Source organism: Halichoeres trimaculatus, unplaced genomic scaffold (assembly GCF_033239565.1).
Source record: "Halichoeres trimaculatus isolate MK-OKI-2021-1 unplaced genomic scaffold, fHalTri1.1 fHalTri1_scaffold_13, whole genome shotgun sequence".
Lineage (NCBI taxonomy): Eukaryota > Metazoa > Chordata > Actinopteri > Labriformes > Labridae > Halichoeres > Halichoeres trimaculatus.
In genome coordinates this window covers 25,327,860-25,346,207 of record NW_027437191.1, presented here as the reverse complement: position 1 = coordinate 25,346,207, position 18,348 = coordinate 25,327,860, and the positions used below count along the sequence as shown (strand labels likewise).

The window sequence follows — 18,348 nt, the reverse complement described above, 5'->3', positions numbered from 1 at the left end:
ATCAAGCAGGAGGTTTGTAAATGGTGAAAAGACATTTTTCTTCTGTGTTAAGGAAGAAGAAAGAGCCTGTTCAGGGAAAGTCTCAGCTGAGACAGCTGGGGAGCTTAGCTGTACTACAGGCAGGGAAGGTGTTGGCTGTACAAAGTAAAGGGATGAAGGAGAGGATAAAAACAGAGATGCTTTTGGCTGGGACGTCCAGGTTTCCATTTTTGGAGGGAGAGCTTGTGTGTGGGAAATTTCCTCTTGCTCTAGCCCACTTGAGGTGGTATTATTTGGAGTCCTGTGGTGGGTTTGAGTCTGAGAAACGGTCGTTTGAGACTTGTTGCGGGAAGCAAAAGTTTCAGGAATCAATCTATCTTCCAAGTGTGTCAGAGAGAGGTTGCTGCCCTTTTCTAAATTATCCATAGAGTTATTGTGCAAACGTAATGGTACAATCTTTTCGTCCTCTCCCTCAGAGGCAGGAAAAGCATCGTTAGAGCCTGATTCTCTGTCCAATGAGAGAGCAGCATCAAACTCATAAAGGCTAAAAGAGCCGTTCTCCTCTGTTAACTCAAACATAAATGGCTCGTACCCTGACGAGTACTCATCACTCAGTCCTTCAAGAGACTCTGAAGAGTTCCCGATGACAGACGTTTGGTTTCCCATTCCTCCTACTCTCTGCAGGAAATGTGGTCTGACAGGTTTTTTCTTCCTATTGCTCAGTCCTGGGGATGGAGACAACACAGATGATGGAGATGTATCTGTCTCATCTCTACGTTGATGTGTCAAACGTGAAACCCCTGACACAAGAGAGAGTTCTAAGTTTTGTGTTGGCGTAGGAAAGTCTTTGTTGGAGTTTAACTGGTGTAAGAAGTTTGGTTGTGTTGAACTTCTTGAATCTGGTGGGTTTGTGTAGCCAGCCGTTGTGGATTTAGGTTGAGTTGTGTGTACAGTTGGTTTTGTGATGTAAACAAAAGGTCTAGTTGTTGCACTTATTGCAGCTGGACGCCTTGAAGTCGTCATCCTCATCCTACCCTTCCTGATCAGAGGGGTGGAGATGTACCCAAGGGACGTCTTTGTGCTGCGATGATTTGGCAGCCTGTAAAAGAAGGCTGGAGGTCTAAGTTTGGAAGGCTCTGGCCGACTTTGGGCTTGAGGCAACAGTCTAGGTTGTGGTGCTGGATCTGGAAGTCTTGGGGATTTGATTGGAGGACCTGATGCAAGGGACCTACGACACCTCAGCTTCCTGGAGTGATGCCTGGACTGGGAAGAACAAGGTTCACGCTTCTGGAGAGTAAGACCAGTGGCGGGAGCAGCTCTGGAAGAAGCTTTGGTTGGAGATTTCTTTGTTGACTCCTTTGCTGTCATTGAACCAGATGTTACTTTGATAAAAAAAACATGTCATAGATCACAAGTTGAAGCAATAAAAATGATAAAAACGAAAGCAGTAATTTATTTTATGTAGGTTAGAAGCAAGAGATGCTTTTCTACAGATCAACAACCCCAAATTTTCTCCAAGTAAATAATGATTCCATGATTACATATAAATTTATTTTCATTCCTAGGGAGAGAAAAAACACAAATATAGGAGAAGTAACTACTCAATTAAGAAAGAAAGAAATGAAGTAGAGCAGATGAGCTTTTGAGTTGAATTTCTCGCTAAACTGAGAACTTAAAGCCAGTTTTAAGAAATCACAGACATCACAAAAGCTTATGAATAAAATAGGACAAAGGATGATTTGTCAAAGCATAACTTGATTTAAATTTTGTGGTTCAAAAACCACCACTAGTGAGAAAAAGCATAAATTTGAAAGTCAAATAATGCCTGAGAAGAATGAAATTGATCCCCTCAATGAGGAAACAACAGCAGACAGAAACGAAAGCAAAAACCTTAGACACCAAACTGCTCATCCAATCATGTTTCTTACCCCCTGAGGAAGCAGCAGCTACTGCTATGTTAGTGGTTGCTTGGTTAGTAGTTATTAACAGCAGCACAGAAGTTGTTCCTGGAAGTGTTTGAGACAGAATAAGACAGAAGAGGAGATGAAAGCACTTTAAAATCAGATCCATCACATCTCTCACTAATATATTATCTTTTTCCAGGTGATTCTATCTGCTAGTAATATTTTCTGTGACTTATACGTGTAATCACTTTTCTAGTCTTTCATAACATATTAACAAAAACCTGTGTCTGTATGTACATCCAGTCATACAGGCCCCACTCAAAAGGGACCAATAGTCATGATTTATGTTATGGAATGACCTATTTTCCTGTAGCATCAGTCACGTGACTGTCAAAAATTTTCCAATTACTTAATTGCACCAGGAGCGAGGCAAGTGAAGAACGTCTTGGGAACTTCCTGGAAAACCCCTATCTAAACAATTCAATTTCTTGACACGCCATACTTTCTAAAGATCCCTGGATAGCTGTTCTCTTTACATATTTTCTCTCAAACAATGACGCACAAGCACAATGTCCACCATCTTTAAAAGAGCTTGATAGAATATTCCCACCAATAGCACCACCAATGTAATGCTCCTTTGGGGTGTTAACCTGGCTCATGCAAACTGCTAATCCAAACAGGCCTTTTTCATCACTAATGGCTGGACGTGCATACAGACCTTAATCTTTTCAGTTGACTTTATTAGTCTCTTTCTTTGTCAATCAACAGTAATGACTCAACGCAAGACATAACATCTTGTCTGTATAAAATGTATGCATTTGCAGTATCATATCATGTATCCTGTTTGGTTCTGCCCTACCACAGTTTGTACACTTATAATAACAACAATTTGAGGTTCAAACTGAGGCTTCTCTGTTGAAATGGGGCGCTTACCAGGTGTTGTAGGGTTAGTAGCTGGAAGGTTAGTGATTGCAGATGAAACAGTTGTTGTGCTGATGGTTGTCGGCTGGGCTGAGGGGGAATAATCAGTCAAAGAGTACCAGTTAGCTTATTAGACACACGCTACAGCTACAGTATCCACCAACCAAGCAAACTCATTAATCTGATATGAACAGGACACTTCAGATTAGAGATAACATCAAGGTACGGTTGACTACCTTACCATGAGGTGTGCTGCTGGCTGAAGTGTTGTTAGTGGCAGAAGATGTAGTTGTAGCAGCACTGGTGGTGACGGTGATGGTAGTGGCAGGCAAAACTGATCAGCACAGTTAGTCAGCATGTCATCAACATACAGCTTAAACACTCTGCATTAATGGGAACAGCCAGTTTGTCACAGAGCCAATCTCAAAAGTCTTTCTTTCTTCAGAAGTTAAAATGGTCAAAGGAAGACTGTTTGAACTTTGGTTCATAAGCATGGTTTGCCAGAAGCATCTTTGAGTCAAAGTGTGAGTTCGTTTTAATGTACAACTTTACCTGTTTCAGTTATGTTAAGGTTGACAGTCAATAAAAGCTGATGTGGTTACCTTATGCTGATCTTAAAAGATTCTGTATTATTATTCTTAATTCATAGGCATGGGACCAGATTTTAGTTAAGGAAAGCATTCTGATTCAGCCGTATCGTTAGCCAACATTTCAGCTACCATTGGCAATCCACTAAAATCTAAAGCTGGATTCTGTCAGCAGTCAACCAATACAAATTCGTAGCTGTGACCTTTCTTAAGTTGCTAGATGGCTGATGGGAAGTGGTACTCATTCGTCAACTGACAGTTGATAAGCCAGCTGACTTACAAGTGCATTACCAATAAGACCAAAAAATCTGCCTAACAAGAGTTAATACAGCTTCAACAGTTGATGACTTTCTGTAGCAACAACTGTATTCTTTAAGATTTGTATATATTTCTAACAAGCTAATTCAAAACAGAGACCACAGTAGTGAAAGTAAATGTGAACTAACATTTTTTGATCATCTTTGTGTAAAAAAAAAAAAAAAAAAATTCTGGTATTTTTTACACTTTATCTTGAGATTGATAAACCGGTCTTGACCTCACAACAAGTCCATAGATGCTGGTGGCAAACAACAAAGCAGCGAAGCAAAAAAACCTTACCAGAAGAAGAGCTGGTTGTGCTCTTGGGGGAGGTGGTGGTTGCTGTAGTCGTTGGGGTTGGGGTTAGTGGCATGCTAGTTGTGGGAATGGTGGATGTAGTGATGGGAGGAAGAACTGGAGATGACAAATCAAACGATACAGCAGGACAAGATGGAGCACAAATGGGAAAAAAACTGTGAAAATGGGTACACTCTAACCTCCTTTCAGGGCGAACAATCCCTATTCTTTGGAAGAAAAATCCTCGTAAGACTCAACAAAGAACAAAGGCTCATTCTCATAAAGCCTCAGAAGCATTTATCTCCCGTTACAAGCTCTTGTGATGGACAAGTCTGACATGAAGGTTAATTAACTAATGAAATGATTGGAAGGACTCGTTCTTTAATGAATTCATAGATAATATTTATCCAGTTTCACGACAACTGAGTGGAACATGTTTATCCCGACCCATTCATCAGAGCAAAATTAGCTGAGTCTCCTCTCAAGTAGATAATGAATAATAAAGTAAGCAAATGAATTATGGAGGTTCCTGCACCTCAGAGAAGTTAAACAGCCCCAAGCAATTTTTCACAGGTCCTTAAAAGGTCACGCATGGCACGACTTCCCAGGGGGACTGTCCCTAAAACTTTTAACATGATTTCTTTACTTATTTTAGGACAAAAAGGCTGAAAAGAGTGACAGAAAGAGGCACAAGGAGTCACAGCGAGGATAAGGGTTGCTTACCGTGGGTGTTGGCATTAGTAGCATGGATGGTGTTAGTGGAGTCAGTGGATGAAGTGGCGGGAGAGGAAGCTGGCGGTAATGACAAAGGGTTCGGGATGAAAGGGAGGGAGAGAAAAGATGCAGGAGATGATGAATGGTTGGAGCAGTGATGTTTTTCAGTTGCCATAATTCATCATTAATAAGAACGCAAGGGATAAAGGGAAAGAAACCTCTGTGTATCATTAGTAGACAGAATAAAAATAAGTAGGTAACTCAACAGCATTCATGGCAGTAACTCTACTTAAAGGGATATTTCAGTTTATTACCAAAGTGGGACTGTATGTATTGCTGGCAATTTTACTAGAAAAAACAGATTCCAGTCAGCCTGGGTCTGATTGTGCACTCTACTCAGAATTTTCTACATCAGAGAGTATGTTGGGTTTTGGACTATTTGCAGATGCAACTCATTCATGCTTGTCCTACTTCACTCTGCAGCACAAATCGTCTGTTTGGGTCTACAGGCTTCAAAGTGAAAAAAAAGCAACTCAAACAATGACTGATTCTAAAGTCTGGTTTAAATTTCGGTGTCATCTGTATGCTGTCGGTATGCCACAGTGGCTGACACCATCATAGCCACCATGAACTTCTGAGTCAATAGCCCAGTTTCCACCCAGTAGCTCAGTTTGATTTGTCTTGGTGTGGCACAATTTTTTGTGGCATTTCTTTTGACTGAAACTGGGAGAGGACTTCAAATCACTGACCCATAAGCCGCGTTTCCACCAAGGAGACTGGTTCGGTTTGTCTCGGTACGGCGCACATATTGTAGCATTTCCACTGACTTATCCCGAGACAGATCCCCAAATAACTGAGACGAGCCTTCCCACTTTTTGGGACTGTTCCATAGGGGTGCCAGACTGAACCGATCCGCTCTCGGAAGGTGGAGCTACAACACTGCAGACCGTTGATTGGTTGAAAGAATCGTCACTTACCCCGACAGCGGCTGTATTTGTCCTGGTGGCACACAGACTTCCCTAAAACAAAGCTTGATTGCACTTTGTATCAAAGAGCTACGTGCCAATCACAAAGAGAACGAAATGCTGCATGTCTTCCATCTATGCTCTTTGTTTACTGTGTCGCGTTTTTTCTTCTTTGTTTGATTTATTAGCAGGGTAAACTGTGTCACGCTGCTATGGCTTCACGCTATTATTTAACAGCTGCAGCTTTCGGCATCTGGCTTACATGCCGCCTAGCACAAGAGGGCACAGTTTGCTGTGGAAATGACCGGACTGCTTAGTGGAAACATGGTTTTACTGTCCCACTTTTTGATACCCCTCTGTTGGGGAGCAAGACGTACCAATCCATCCCCAGAACATTGTGTTAAAAACACTGCAGTCTGTTGATTGGTGTAAAGAATAATCATTTTCCATGCAACAGTGGTAATAAAGAACAACACACCCTGCCACATTCAGCTTTCCAGTCAACTTCATGAAGATACATTTTTTTTTGTTTGGAAAATGGCATCACGAAACAGCGTCAAACTGCGGTCAAAATAAAACTGTGTTACGTTTTCCTTCTTGGGTGGGTTAATGAGTGGGATACACTGTGTCATGCTGCTATGCCGTCGCAGTCATTTGCATCTGGCCAACACACTGCCTACTAAGAAGAGCATGGAGGAGCAATGCAAACAGGGTCAGGCTTTGCCGATACGACCAGTACCAAACTGTATTGATCTAAACCTGACCATGGAAACGGGGTAAATGTGGCCATGTCCCTCAGTCCTGCATCATTTTCTTCTTTTCTACCGTGGTTTTGTACATATATATAAAATTGAAGCTCATAAAAGTTGATGTTAATCACACAGCGACTACCAAAAGGGAAAAGAGGCTGGAGGAATTGGAATGTATGCCATATTGGATGCAGTTCCACAAGTGTTGAAAATACATAACCCTGCTCAGTGGACCAAACACGGGACTTGTGGTCCATGTCGTTTCAATGCATAGTTACATTTTGGAAGAGGTGGATGAGAAGGAAATATCCCTCCACGCATGAAAGAAAAAAAACGTAACAAACAATATCACTGTAGGCTAAGTAGTCCCAATAATTCCTAAGTGTCAGCCATGAAGTATACCGACTCTACCATAGAAACATCCAACAAAGGCTGAAAGCAGCAGAGAAATTCCAGATTTCATCAGATTTTGGTGCTGTTTGAGTTAAGCCACTTGTTATTTTCAATGTGCATGTTCCTGAAATAATCCAGTTTGATGTCATTAGCTGAAGCACACCTTCACCAACGATTCATTCATCCTGAGACCTGACCAGGCAATTAAAAAGAGCAGGACGCCAACTTCCTGTCATCTTCAGAGATGCAGCTTCCTGTCTGACCTCACACCCTGGACGTGCTGGATCTGCTTTAACAATTTAACGTACGACCCTTTGTGCTCTCTCATGGTCTGTTGACCTGCCTGGGCTGCCGTAGTCATTCATATTCTGGAGCAGAAGCTGGAGTAATTGGCTCAAGTCTGACCCTGAGGGAAATGTCCCTCTGAGGCCTCCGTATCACACAACTGTTTGAGAACTGACATTTAGAGAGCAGGGTTAGGTCACGTTGTTCGGTCAGCTGGTTTCCAGCTTCTGTTCTGAAATTCAACAAGTTAGCGTGAGATCACATGACTTCCTGGAGAGCTGCTGATTTGCTGGAGTCAAACTTCTGTAGGCTGTGATTGAGAGATTTGGAGTTTTAATGGATTTTTCTGTGCAGCTTTACGACACTCAGGAGAGTTTCCTTTAGAGGGAAATATCACCAACAGGCCAAACAAGAGGTGATTCTTTTCCACAGAGTACGTGCTTATTAAACTCCATCTACAACGCTCTTTCTTTAAATTATAGACTGTCAAGTTGAACAGAATGGTCAAGTGAGAACACCAGATTTCAACATCTGTTTTCTTTTTGATAATTTCCTCTTCTGATCAAGATTCTTGTCCTTGTTTGACTTCTCTTCTGTTTTCATCTAAAGCCAGCAACATTTCCTTAAAGAGCCCGCACCATAAATCCGAAGGGCCCAACACAAACTTTCAGTCCTTTTGTTTAAAAAAAGAAACCCACCACACGAAAGACTTCCAGAAAACATCTCTCATTCCTCTCTAAAAGTGTCGTTTTTAGAGCCATTTGTAAGGAATCCGACAGGAAACTTTGGAAATGTTTGTGCGCTCCTCTGCAGCGGTTTAATGGCACCACTTGGAGAGCAGCCCTGCATTCATGTGGTGTTGGAATAATCGAAAAAATTAGTTTCCATCTCCTAATGTTCACATGACAGCGGGGGATGGAAATTCACGCTTAATTAAGTCTCTTCTTGACGTCTTTTCAAAGTCTGTAACACTTTACTCAACACTCGGGCAGAAAAGACACTTGGGTACGGATCAATCCATGTTATATTCCAAATAAACCAACGAAGTTCCACTTATCCTCGCACTGAAGAATAGCAATTAAGTCTGTTTTCATGGGCAACAGGAAACACTTCCCTGATCACAGTTTAGTCGTCTTTCCTCCAGCACCATCAGTCTTCTCTCAACACTCTTTTCATTCTGTCTTCTTGCACATTCTCTGTCACATTTGTACATTTGTTTTTCGGCATCCAAACATCCCTGTCTCCTCTTTCTGTCAGACTGAAACTTCTTTCACTCATTCTGACAAGTTTCTGGAAAAGCTCAAAAGCCAGATCCCCTTCAGGGCTTTGGGGAGTCCCAAACCTGAGTCTGGTTCAGGTGTGAGAAGAGTTTCTTTTCAACAAGATATCCAAAAGTATCATTCGAAGGATTCTAGGATACTCCAGTGGTTTAGGAAGTTGAGGAGGTGTTAGGTCTTCATAACAAGGCGCATGGAGCAGGCTGACAGCAGAAACCACCGTCCCGTGAAGGTGAACGGAGGACAAATGGAACCAGAGCAGCTGAGGTTGAGTTTGATTTCCACCAGGTCATCCCAGGTACTAAAGTTAGAGGATCCAGTCCTGAGTCTCTCGGACTGTTTGCAGACAAATGAAGCATGAATGTAAGAAGAGAAACTGTCGGGATGAGTTCCCGCCAATTCACAATCCCCTGTTGGTATCGATTCAGAGATCAAAAGACGTCCTAACATCTCTGTGGGCTGGAGATTTGTTCGAGCAGCGAAAGTTTAAAAGGAGGCTCTGACATCAAACAGTCTTCATTCTGTTCAAAGGACGGGGAGCTTTACGCACTAACTGCATCATCTCTGCTGAAAGTGAACAGTTATTGAATCAGAGGCTGTCTTTAAGAATTAAAGCTGTGATCATTCCCTGTCTTTAGAGGACTCAGAGTTAGATATAGCAGACAGGAGCAATTAAACACCACAGACTCAAAGATTACAGAACAGGACTTTAAAGTCAGAATATAAGGATATTACCAGAAGGAAAGTCAAAATCCTAAGCTTAAAGTCAGGTTGTTTGACTTTGAAGATAAATTCTGGAATAGTAAGACTAAGCAGCTCTAGAAAAGGAGGATTCTTAAATCACAACAGTCAGATTTTGAGATAAAGGTCAGAACTCTGAGATTAAATTCAGGTCTCGAGGATTAAAGCTGGATAGCTGATAGAAATGATGTAATCCTGGAGTTAAAGTTAGAACTTTAAGTTTACAGCTGCAGTTCAGAGATAAAGGTCAGAATTCTAAGACTATAGTTGATTTAATAAGGTCAAGTGGGCAAACTGAGAATAAAGTCAGAATTATGAGATTAGTGAAATGAATCTGAGATAAGAGGTGTTTTTAAAAAAAAAAAAAAAGTCTAAGATTGGAGTCAGAATTTGAAGATGAAAAGACTAATTTGAGATATTTGATGTAAAGTCAGATTCATTAAGCACAGTCAAACTCTGAAACTAAATTCTGGGTTTAAAGGCATAACTTTGAGGTTAAATTTGGGATCTGGGGTACAGATGGCCTGGCGGTCTAGGCCTGAAAAATAACTTTAAAGTTTGGTTTCTTAAATAGAAGCTTGGATTCTGAGACTAAATTCAGGACTCTGGGGTTACAGCCAGAATCCCAAGATAAAGGTCAGAATTCTGAGATTAAAGCACCTTTTTTTCCTGATTGCTTAGAGTACATGCAGAGGAAAAGATTTTTTTTTTTGAGGTGACAGACAAAATTTTTGTTCAAGGGTCTGAAATCTACAATTAAAGTTGGTATTCTGAGACTAATGTGAGAACTCCAACATAAAAGTCAGCACTCTAAGATAAAAGTTGGTCTTCTGGAATTAAAGTTGTGAATCTTGGGAAAAAAGGTCCGAATTTTGTTGCTAAGGTCAGATATCTGAGATAACAGACAAAATAATGAGATTAACGAAAGAGATCTAAACGAAGAGTTAGATTTCTCAGATTTAAGTCCAAAATGAGGACTTCTTGGATCAAAGCCAGGACTTTGAGGTTCAAGTTGGGTTTCTGAGATTAGAGTTAGAATTCTCAGGCTAAGCTCAGCATTCTGAAGTTAAAGCCAGTTTCTTGCCTTTTGTTGTTAAAAGTTGTATTATCAAGAGATATATGTAGAATTCCAAGTGGAAACGTGGGATTTTTTTTAAAATCAGGAGCATGTTGGTTTAATAATCAAGAAACAAGGTAAAAATCTCAAAAGCTGCAGTTCTCTGAGTGTCCACCAGAGGCTGTCTCCAAAAGCGAGTCAATCCCCATACACCCCTGTGTTAAAATATCAACTTGTGTGAGAACAGATTAATATTTACAAACATTTTTTTTTTCAGAAATGTAGGATCTGTCTGAAGCATAGCCTAAGAGGAGTGTTAGTAATGGAGGTGTGTTAAATTTTCCTACCTGGGCAGCCCAGTCCAGGAGAGTCACAGCTGGTGGGAAGGGGTGTGTTGGTGGGCGGGGAGACACCTTCAGGGATGGGAGGGAAGATTAAAACAGAGATATTAATCCATTAAAATGGTGATTATGAGAGGAGACATTAAGCTATGAAAACTCGTGAATTTATTTCATTACAATGATTTTAATTCAAGGAAAAGTCACACCAAGTTCAAGTCAGTCGGTTAGCGTCTACCTGGTTGAGTCCATCCTTTATCTATATCTAAGATCCTTTGCAGGTTTAGGGATGTGTCCCTGCCCCAGCATGCATTGCAATAAAGTCGGGGTACCTCCTCCAAATTTGAATGAACATTTAGCGGAAACTTTCTCACACGTTGTGTTCTATAGAGCACGCAGATTTCACATCAATAACACTCTGTGGGCTGAGCTGGGACTCAGCTTGGCTCCTCTCTAGGATCAGATTCCTGATGTTTTATTTCAGGGACAGTCTGTCTGACCAACTGTGCGCCTACAGCGGCCAAAAACGAGCGCTCCTCGAGTACTTTGGCCGTTGGAAATGTGATCCTGCGCCCGGCTCCGGCCCACACACACTGAATATTCACAGGCCTTTAGAGAGAGTGGGAGAACAGGCAGGGCAGTGAAAGCAGAGACTTTGTTCACACACGGACACACACGGACACACACACAGACACACTTTAACAGAAGGAATGTGTTCAAGAGAATGTCAGCAAATCGTCGCACTGATCAGCTGAGTGAAACAGCAGGAATTTGGTAATTAAGCGCAGTGTGAGGATCAAAAGAGGTGAGGTTTTTGCTCTGTCATAATCCACCTCTCCTTCCTTTTGTCCTCCTCTCTCAGCTCCAAAAACAGCCCACTCCTTGCTGACTCGTCTTTTCTCTACCCTGTGAAGCCCTAATTTCTTTTTTATTCTCATGTCTGGCATGAATTACATTGCGCTGTAAGACAGGTGATGTAACTCAGTGAGTATTTGAGGCTGGGGATCCCTAAAACTGTTGTATTTCACCTAGTTGGATTTACTTTCTGCAGGCAAACAAGTGCACACCAGAGTGGCAACCCTCAAAACCAAAAGTAACCTGATCACAGACATCAATCAGTCAGCAAAGGAGTCCAGCACATTTCACCTCTGCCTGTTGATAATGTGGCAAATTATTGCCTTTATTTTCATATTTAGGAGCTGAAGCCTCTGGAAGATTATACAAGAACAGGACAACGACTGGAGAAAAAAAAATCAGAAATCAGGAATACTTGATTGATACCCGAAGGGAAATTCACTTTTTTTCAGAAACCACAGGTAACAACACAACACCAACAGACCAGTAGAGGGCTGTAAGATAACCATCAAAGACTTTTGATATTCATATGATATCCACTGACATGTTCAGCTGAAGGTCTCCTGTTTACAGGGTCACTTTTTAAACTGAAACACCAGGAGATGACAGAGACACATTCACACTATCAAGCTCAAAGAAAACTATTGTTTATTAGGTACAAAACCAAGTCCATCACAGCTGGGGGTCATCTTAATGATGGCTGAGAAAAGCTGCTCCACCAATCAGAACCATTATGCTTGCAAGTCTCTGAAAAGCACAAGCATTTTCTGACTGACAGGTCATCTGGTTTCCTGACTAACAAACCTTTTAATTTCCTGACCAACAAGCCTTCTGACTAATGGGCCTTCCAACTAATATAGGTTTCTGGCTAATAGGCCTTCTGACTTTGGGGCCTGATGACTAGAGGGCCTTCCCTCTTGAGGGATTTCTGACTCATGGATCCTCTGACTAAAAGGCCTTCTGACTAAAGGGCCTTCATTTTTTGACTAACAAGCCGTCCAACTAAAGGGCATTCCAACTACAACAACTTCTGATTTTCTGATCAGCAGGGCTTCTGACTAACAGGCCTTTTGACAATGGGGCCTTCTTGGGCCTTCTGACTCACAGGCCTTTTGACTCATAACCCTTCTGACTAACAAGCCTTCTCACAAACAGTCCTTCCAACCAAGGGCGCTTCTTATTTTCTTATTACCAGGCCTTTGAAATAACAGTCTTTCTGACTAACAGGCCTTCTGACCAGAGCCCTAAGGTCACATATTTGCATCAGCTCCCTGATTAAAACTGACATTTTCCTGAATCTTTGCTGTGTTAAATGTTTCATGGCTATGTCTTCATCCTCTTCATCTTTTTTTTTTCCTCCTCTGTTGCCTTTCCCTCTCTTCTTTCTCTTCTTATTTTTCTGGCCCTCTCTGTCCTGCTCCTGTCTGCTGTTATCTTCTTCTTTGCAGCATACTGTGATCGGGTACAGTGAATGCTTCTTTATGCTCTTAAACAGCAGGGTGTGATGGTCAGGTTGGAGTCAGATAAAATAACAGTCACTCATAATGAGCTCCAAGTTAGTCTAATCATTCAGCAGCAGGTGGTGAACTAAAATGTATTCCTTATACTGAGAGGATGTGTATATTATCTGCACACACTTAAATCTTTTCTCCATTGTGTTCTTGGAAAAAAATTAGAATGAATTGAGCCTGTCGAAATTTCATGAAGAGGAGCTCAAGCTAAAAGGTGAAATTAAAGGCAACACATAATTTTCCAGCCTGAGATTCTCTGTTCGGGATGTCAGCGCGCTGACAGCAGCTGATGATCTATAATTTGTGGAACAGCAGGCGGAGGATTATTCGCTGTCAATACTGGAACAACTGCTTATTAAACAGCCGGAGGAGCTGTTATATTTGGCTCTGATTGAGTTTTATGAATGTGCTTCACAGCCGTGATATTAACGGACATTCGTCTGTTTGGCTTTCTGAGCAGAACACACTTTAATCTGCTTTTCCATTTGCTGCTACTGCTGGTTTTGGGCAAATAGTTTGTTCAGAAGTTGAACGAAAAAAAGTTTATTTTTATTTATTTGTGGTTGTCAGGAGCCCAAACGTACAGATTTGCCCAGAGGCCTGTGATGTTAAGATGGCTCTGGAGATAATATAAATGATCAAAGAATACCGTCATCTTATTAAAGCAGGAAAAACTAGAATAATGGCAACAGATACTCAAAGCTTCAACCTTATTTGAAACATGGATCATAAATCAAAGATGTAATGAGAATGAAAAATATCAACTAAATCTAAACTAATTTTCTAACTATTGGGTCTTCTGATTTTTGGACTAACAGGCCTTCTGAGAATGGTCAACCCTGACAGGGAAACTTAGAAATCACATGTAGAAATAAACAGTTTTGGGGTAGGCAATTTAATTTTTGTAATCTGGCAAAGTTTAGAAGTAAGACTTCTTCAAGATTGCTTAGAAAGTCCTCATAGGGACTTTAAAAAGGATTTCTCAGCTTTTTAAAACAAACCCACATCTTGGCAAGAGCTATGTCCCCTCAACAATGAGTGCTATTGCTCATGGGAAATGGAGTCTTTATCCGGCAATCCTCACAGACACTTTAACAAATCACCAGTGATGCAAGGTTCCTACTTGATTAAGCCCAGAGACGTCCAGGCTCTTAAAGTTAAATGTAGAGGCGTTGATGCGGTGGGTTTCTTTACCTAGAGTTCATCTGTTCTCAAAGCAAAGGAAGCTTGTGCATAACCCCTATAACAGGTGAAAAATGTCTGTCATGGTCAAAGTCTTAAGACCTTTGCACACCAGACGCTTATTTTTAGTGCAAATATTTCGCACATTGTTATTGTTTTTCAAACCGACTGTTTTTCAGCGCAAGGTTATATACCAGCAATGTCTTTTCGCTGAGCAAAAATGGAACTTTTATTTTTCCAGACTGCAGTTGATTTTTCCAAAGTTTTGCTTGCTACGAGTACGCATCCGACCAATCAAAACCCTTGTTGTTGACAAGTCACATATCAAAATATTCAACAGTGATTGTGTTCGCGTCCCAGCACCCTGTTCTTTATGACAAAAGACATAAAAAACTATAAAGACAAGGATTGCCTTTGGTGTGCAAAGGATTTTATACATCCAGACCTGTCTTCAACCAAATCACTGTCAATACCTCCTGGAAATCCATTGCAACTCAATGACAACCCAACAGTTCAGTTCCAGAAAACAAAAACAAATTTGCTCTCTCATGAATCAAAGATAAGACCTTATCAAAAGAACTCTTCCAGAGTCCTCCTCAAAGAAGCCAGAGAGCTCATTTTTACACTACAAAATAAATAAATGATGCCCAAAATGAGAACTAATGAAGCAAACACAGAGTTATTGGAGAAGACAGGATACAGACACAGACTGAGAGGCTCCGTCACAAGCTCTTTAAGTGCCCATGTTCCCTCCGGCCCCCATAACACATGAAAGACAGGCTGACATGTAAAGACTGAGAGTACACAGTTTACCTTAATGAAGCCTGAACACACATTTATAAAACACACACTCACACACACACTCACTCACAGAGCTCTGCAGGCGCCTGACGACACCTCTCCCCCTCTCTCTCATTACATACATTAGCAGAGAGGAACATTAAAGGAGCCTCTGATGCTTCAGAGTGCTTCAGTCGCGGGGCTCGTAAAGACAAATCAACGTTTTTCAGGGTAAACAAATGGAGCCGGCTGCTCTGCGGGGAGAAAATCAGAAGTGTGAAATGTTCTTGGAGGAAATGTGACAGACTTGGAGGCTGCAGTGCTGGGAAGAGGAAGAGGAGGAAAACATTCAGCCTGATGTTCTCTTATGGATGGAAAATCCATTAATGAAAAAATCATTAAGACTTTGAGCTGGGACCCAAACCTTGATTCATCAGGACGATGTTTAACCTTCTGACCTCTGCATCAGCAATGAGCCCAACAGTTTTAATGGGTGCTGGAGAGGAATGACATTCATTTTCTAATCCTTGAATATTTACAACATCCGCCAAAAAGGTTTCATAATTCAGCAAAACATCAGAATTAATAGAATTATGTAACCCTTCAACTGTTTTCTCTGATTCTGCTAAAAACACAAATTAATTCAGCTTTTACTGCAACATTTCTGACCTGAGACTTGTTTTTGTGAGAAAAACTTTTAAGAGTTTCTTTCTTTATCCAAACAAAGTTTGTTCATCTGTTTACTGTGATATTATTTCTGGAAGTTTCTTTCAATGCTTCATATCCTTAAAACACCATGAATCAAAAAGCTTGAGCAAAGTTTTTTGTCAAGCTCCAGCTAATATAATAAGATTTTTCATCAATTCAAAAACAGATATTTTAGGATTATTTCTGCCACATCTGGTGCCTCGCGTCCGCCTCATAAACAAATCAAAACAAAAAATATGCCAGAGAGTAAATTAACAGCTCGATTAATGGAATGGAACATGGATGGCCTTCATTACAGAGAATCTTCAATCAGTTTTTCTGTTTGTTGCCTAAATGAAGTGAGAAGAAGCCTTCACACATAAAGTCTTTTTCTTCTTCTGTTGCAGCCTTTAGTTGGTTGTTTTTATGATGTTTGTATAACACACCAAGTTTATGAAATTGCATCTTTTTATGGCCTGGATTTTCACTTTGGGATCTATCCTATTCTCAGAAGGCCCATTAGTCAGGGAATTAGTTTGGATCTAGTGGATATTGTTATATCCACACTAATTTTCTAAATAAAGGGCACTCTGACTAATGAGCCTCCTGGGCAACAAGCCTTCTGACTAAAGGGCCTTCTAACCTATGGACTTCTTAAGTGACTATGCAGAAACGCTGTTGAAAAAAAATCTCTTCTGTCTCCTCTTCAGCCATAAAATTAAATAAAAAAAATCCTCTATTATTGAACAAAGAAGGTTTCCTTGCACACTAATATCTTAATCGAGTTTGATCTGGTTGAAAAGTGACCTGACCCAATTGGTAGGCAAGAAACAAAAAGATAATGGATGCATAAATACTGTATTGAAGGGAACCGACAGCAACGTTGGGGGTTTTCAGCTGGATCTGAAAGCAGATTAGGTCTCAAAGTTTGGATTGTTGTAGCAGAATTTTGAGTTAAACTGTTTATTTTGTCTTTTGTGTTAGCTCCTTTTGTTTTCTACACTGTATAATCTTACTATTCAGCTTACTCGACAGAGAAAAAACATGTCTGTATCATGCTAAACACAGAGAGGAAACCTGGAAGCTCTGAGAGGCAGGAATAAAAGGAGGCCTGCAGTAAAACTTCCATTATTGAAGCAGGAAAAAAGTCAGTTTGTTGAGTCTGAGGCTGTAAAGTTTCCTGTCCAAACACTGCAGCCCTCAGATCTTATCCGTCCCATAAACCTGAGTGTTCTGAGCTCTCCAAGGACTCAAACATGACATTTCACTCAGACTCAGGCCCCACAGGGAGGGCTCTGACTCTCTTAGTGACAGTTCAGCACAGAAAATCCTGCTTCACTTTAGACATCTGTGGTAATGATTTAATACCTTAGCTTTTGTTTTCTAATGAGTGCATCCTGCTGATGTGATCACCCAGACTCCTCTTCAGGGATCAATTAGGTTCAACTCATCTTTATTTATGTCTAATTATAAAACCACAAGCTGTGAAGACCTGGGGAGCCGAGGATGAGGAGGGTCAGAGGACGAAGAATCATTTTAAACACATCCTGGAGATTAAAATCAAATCTTTAAATTTACAGTTGAATTTATTCTTTATTTTGTTTCCAAAGTTTTATCACCAACTTTAAGCACATCATGATGTAACCTTTCGTCACCTGATTTAGTCTGCTAAATATCTTTTATTCTGCCAATTTCAACCTGAAAGATAGGTTATTCTGCTTTCCCATGTTGTAAACATGGATGAAAATTACCAATGCTGGATGTTAAACACCAGTCAGAGAAAAAAAAAAAAAAAATTAATGGCTGTAAATCATGTAAGGATTCTAGGGGGGCACCAGAGGGACAGACTAAAGACTAAAAAAGCTGAGTACCCGGTCATTAAGGCTGTCAAAGATGCCATGTTTTGGTTTTGCAACATAAATTTCAGTTCCCAAAACATAGAAAGAGGATAAATTTAGCACATTCCGCCTGGATCCAGTTTGCAAAGCTTCAAGATAAAACACTTGGTCCGAGGTGACTAAACTCGACTAATGACTAAACTAGATCAGCTTTGTTTTGGGTAAAAGTGGTGGAAGCTAGGGCTGCACAATTCTGGCAAAAATGTGAATCATACTCTTGTGGTCAAAACTGAGTAAATTATTATTAGACACATTTTTTTTCTGAAAATGTTTACTTCACTGATGAACTTCAACAACATTTCATTGGGTTTATAAGTGAATGAAAATGAAATTGGTCACTGGATCTGTGTCACTCTGTATATAAACAAATAAAAATGAGTAAACACCACACATCAAATGACAGTGACCTACTGTTTTGTTATAGACAGAAGTAGGCCATCTAGTGTCTCAAAGTAGTTATAGCAATGCTTTGGGTTGCTAGGAACTTTAAGCTTGCCGTAGTCATGCTGAAGTCAGGCATAAGCCTTTTTTTCTATCTTTCTCTTAGAAAAACATTTGCCTGTTGGTATTTTGACATTTGGATTTTTTAGTATTGTTTACGGAGAGTAAGAGTGACAAGTTTTTTTTTTATAAAAGTTGAAATTCTTCTTAAAACCAAAGTTATATTGGTGTACGCTAGCTGCTAGCATATAAATACAATATCCCATAAATGTAAGCATCAAGCTAGCGCTATGTTTCTATGTTTTTATTGATTTATTACATTATATAACACATTAAATGTATTAAATAGGAATCTTGTGTGTTAGAGCAGTGTATCTATCTGCTAAATTAAGATAGCTGGGGTGAATAGTTAGCGTAAAATCTGTCAAATCAGCGTAATGTAAAGAATCAATAACATCAACTAATGATGTTGATGGACTGAACCATTTCT

General features: G+C 40.4%; 1 protein-coding gene across 4 annotated transcripts in view; it reads right to left on the bottom strand.

Annotated features, from left to right (window-relative positions):
* adgrg6 (adhesion G protein-coupled receptor G6) overlaps positions 1-18,348 on the bottom strand; it is a 96,576-nt gene that overhangs the window by 40,641 nt on the left and 37,587 nt on the right. For 2 of the 4 annotated variants that reach the window (XM_074685387.1, XM_074685388.1), the window contains one exon: positions 10,514-10,579. In XM_074685387.1, the coding sequence (XP_074541488.1) occupies positions 10,514-10,579 (66 nt within the window). Of the gene's footprint in view, positions 1-1,907; positions 1,986-2,816; positions 2,895-3,045; positions 3,139-3,988; positions 4,103-4,708; positions 4,778-10,513; positions 10,580-18,348 lie in introns of all 4 variants that reach the window. The other 2 variants (XM_074685384.1, XM_074685386.1) reach the window with 2 other exon arrangements.